A 736-nucleotide genomic window follows, 5' to 3' on the forward strand; every position below is an offset into this window, starting at 1 on the left:
TATTTTAGCCTGTTTTATTTTCATCATGACTGTTTTTAATTGCTCTTTAATGCTTCGTGTAAAGCTCTTTGAGTTGCCTTGTTGCTGAAAGATTCTGTAGAAATAAAGTTGTCTCGCCTTTCAACTTTTTATCCCAGTGAACGGTGACTGTGTGAAGTTTTGTAAAACTGTAACCACACCACTTCATCAGCATTACAGGGACTCACTGTGACTTCAACATAACTGCAGAGCCGACGTTGTTTGCTCCATCCCCACTTCTGCCACACGTGTGTGTGTGTGTTTGTGTGTGTGTGTGTGTGTGTGTGTGTGTGTAGGACCTCCACTCTATTGTCAATATGCAGAGAGGACAGATAAGCGTGAGCAGATACCGAAATTTGGCACGCTAAGAACTACTGAGTGGAGTTTTGTGTTAATCTGAATACATTATGCTCATAACGTCCTGTTTTGACTGCAACCTTTAGGAAATTCTTGCTACTTGTCACTGTTACTTTTAGATTATCTTTTACTGTAGCATTATAACTCCCTGTAATGCACTGTTGAGCCTTAAAATGTAATTTGTTATTGCATAATAAAAAAGATGACAAAACATGATGCTGAGATGCAGGTAACAAAGTCTAATCCCACAGGCCCGCTCTTTATTCAGTACTCCAGAGAATGTGTCAAAGCAGTTTTGTGTCAGAAAAATCACCTTGAAATATTTTCCCAGAAATTATCATTCTGAAAGCTGATCTGAACC

General features: G+C 39.0%; 1 protein-coding gene across 1 annotated transcript in view; it reads right to left on the reverse strand.

Moving 5' to 3' along the window:
• Positions 1-659: 659 nt before the first annotated feature.
• LOC116706650 (trace amine-associated receptor 1) overlaps positions 660-736 on the reverse strand; it is a 1,176-nt gene continuing 1,099 nt past the window's right edge. Inside the window, exon 1 of the mRNA XM_032543588.1 lies at positions 660-736. This exon is cut by the window's right edge and continues 1,099 nt beyond it. Within this exon, the coding sequence (XP_032399479.1) occupies positions 660-736 (77 nt within the window).

This window comes from Etheostoma spectabile, chromosome 18, assembly GCF_008692095.1.
Source record: "Etheostoma spectabile isolate EspeVRDwgs_2016 chromosome 18, UIUC_Espe_1.0, whole genome shotgun sequence".
NCBI lineage: Eukaryota > Metazoa > Chordata > Actinopteri > Perciformes > Percidae > Etheostoma > Etheostoma spectabile.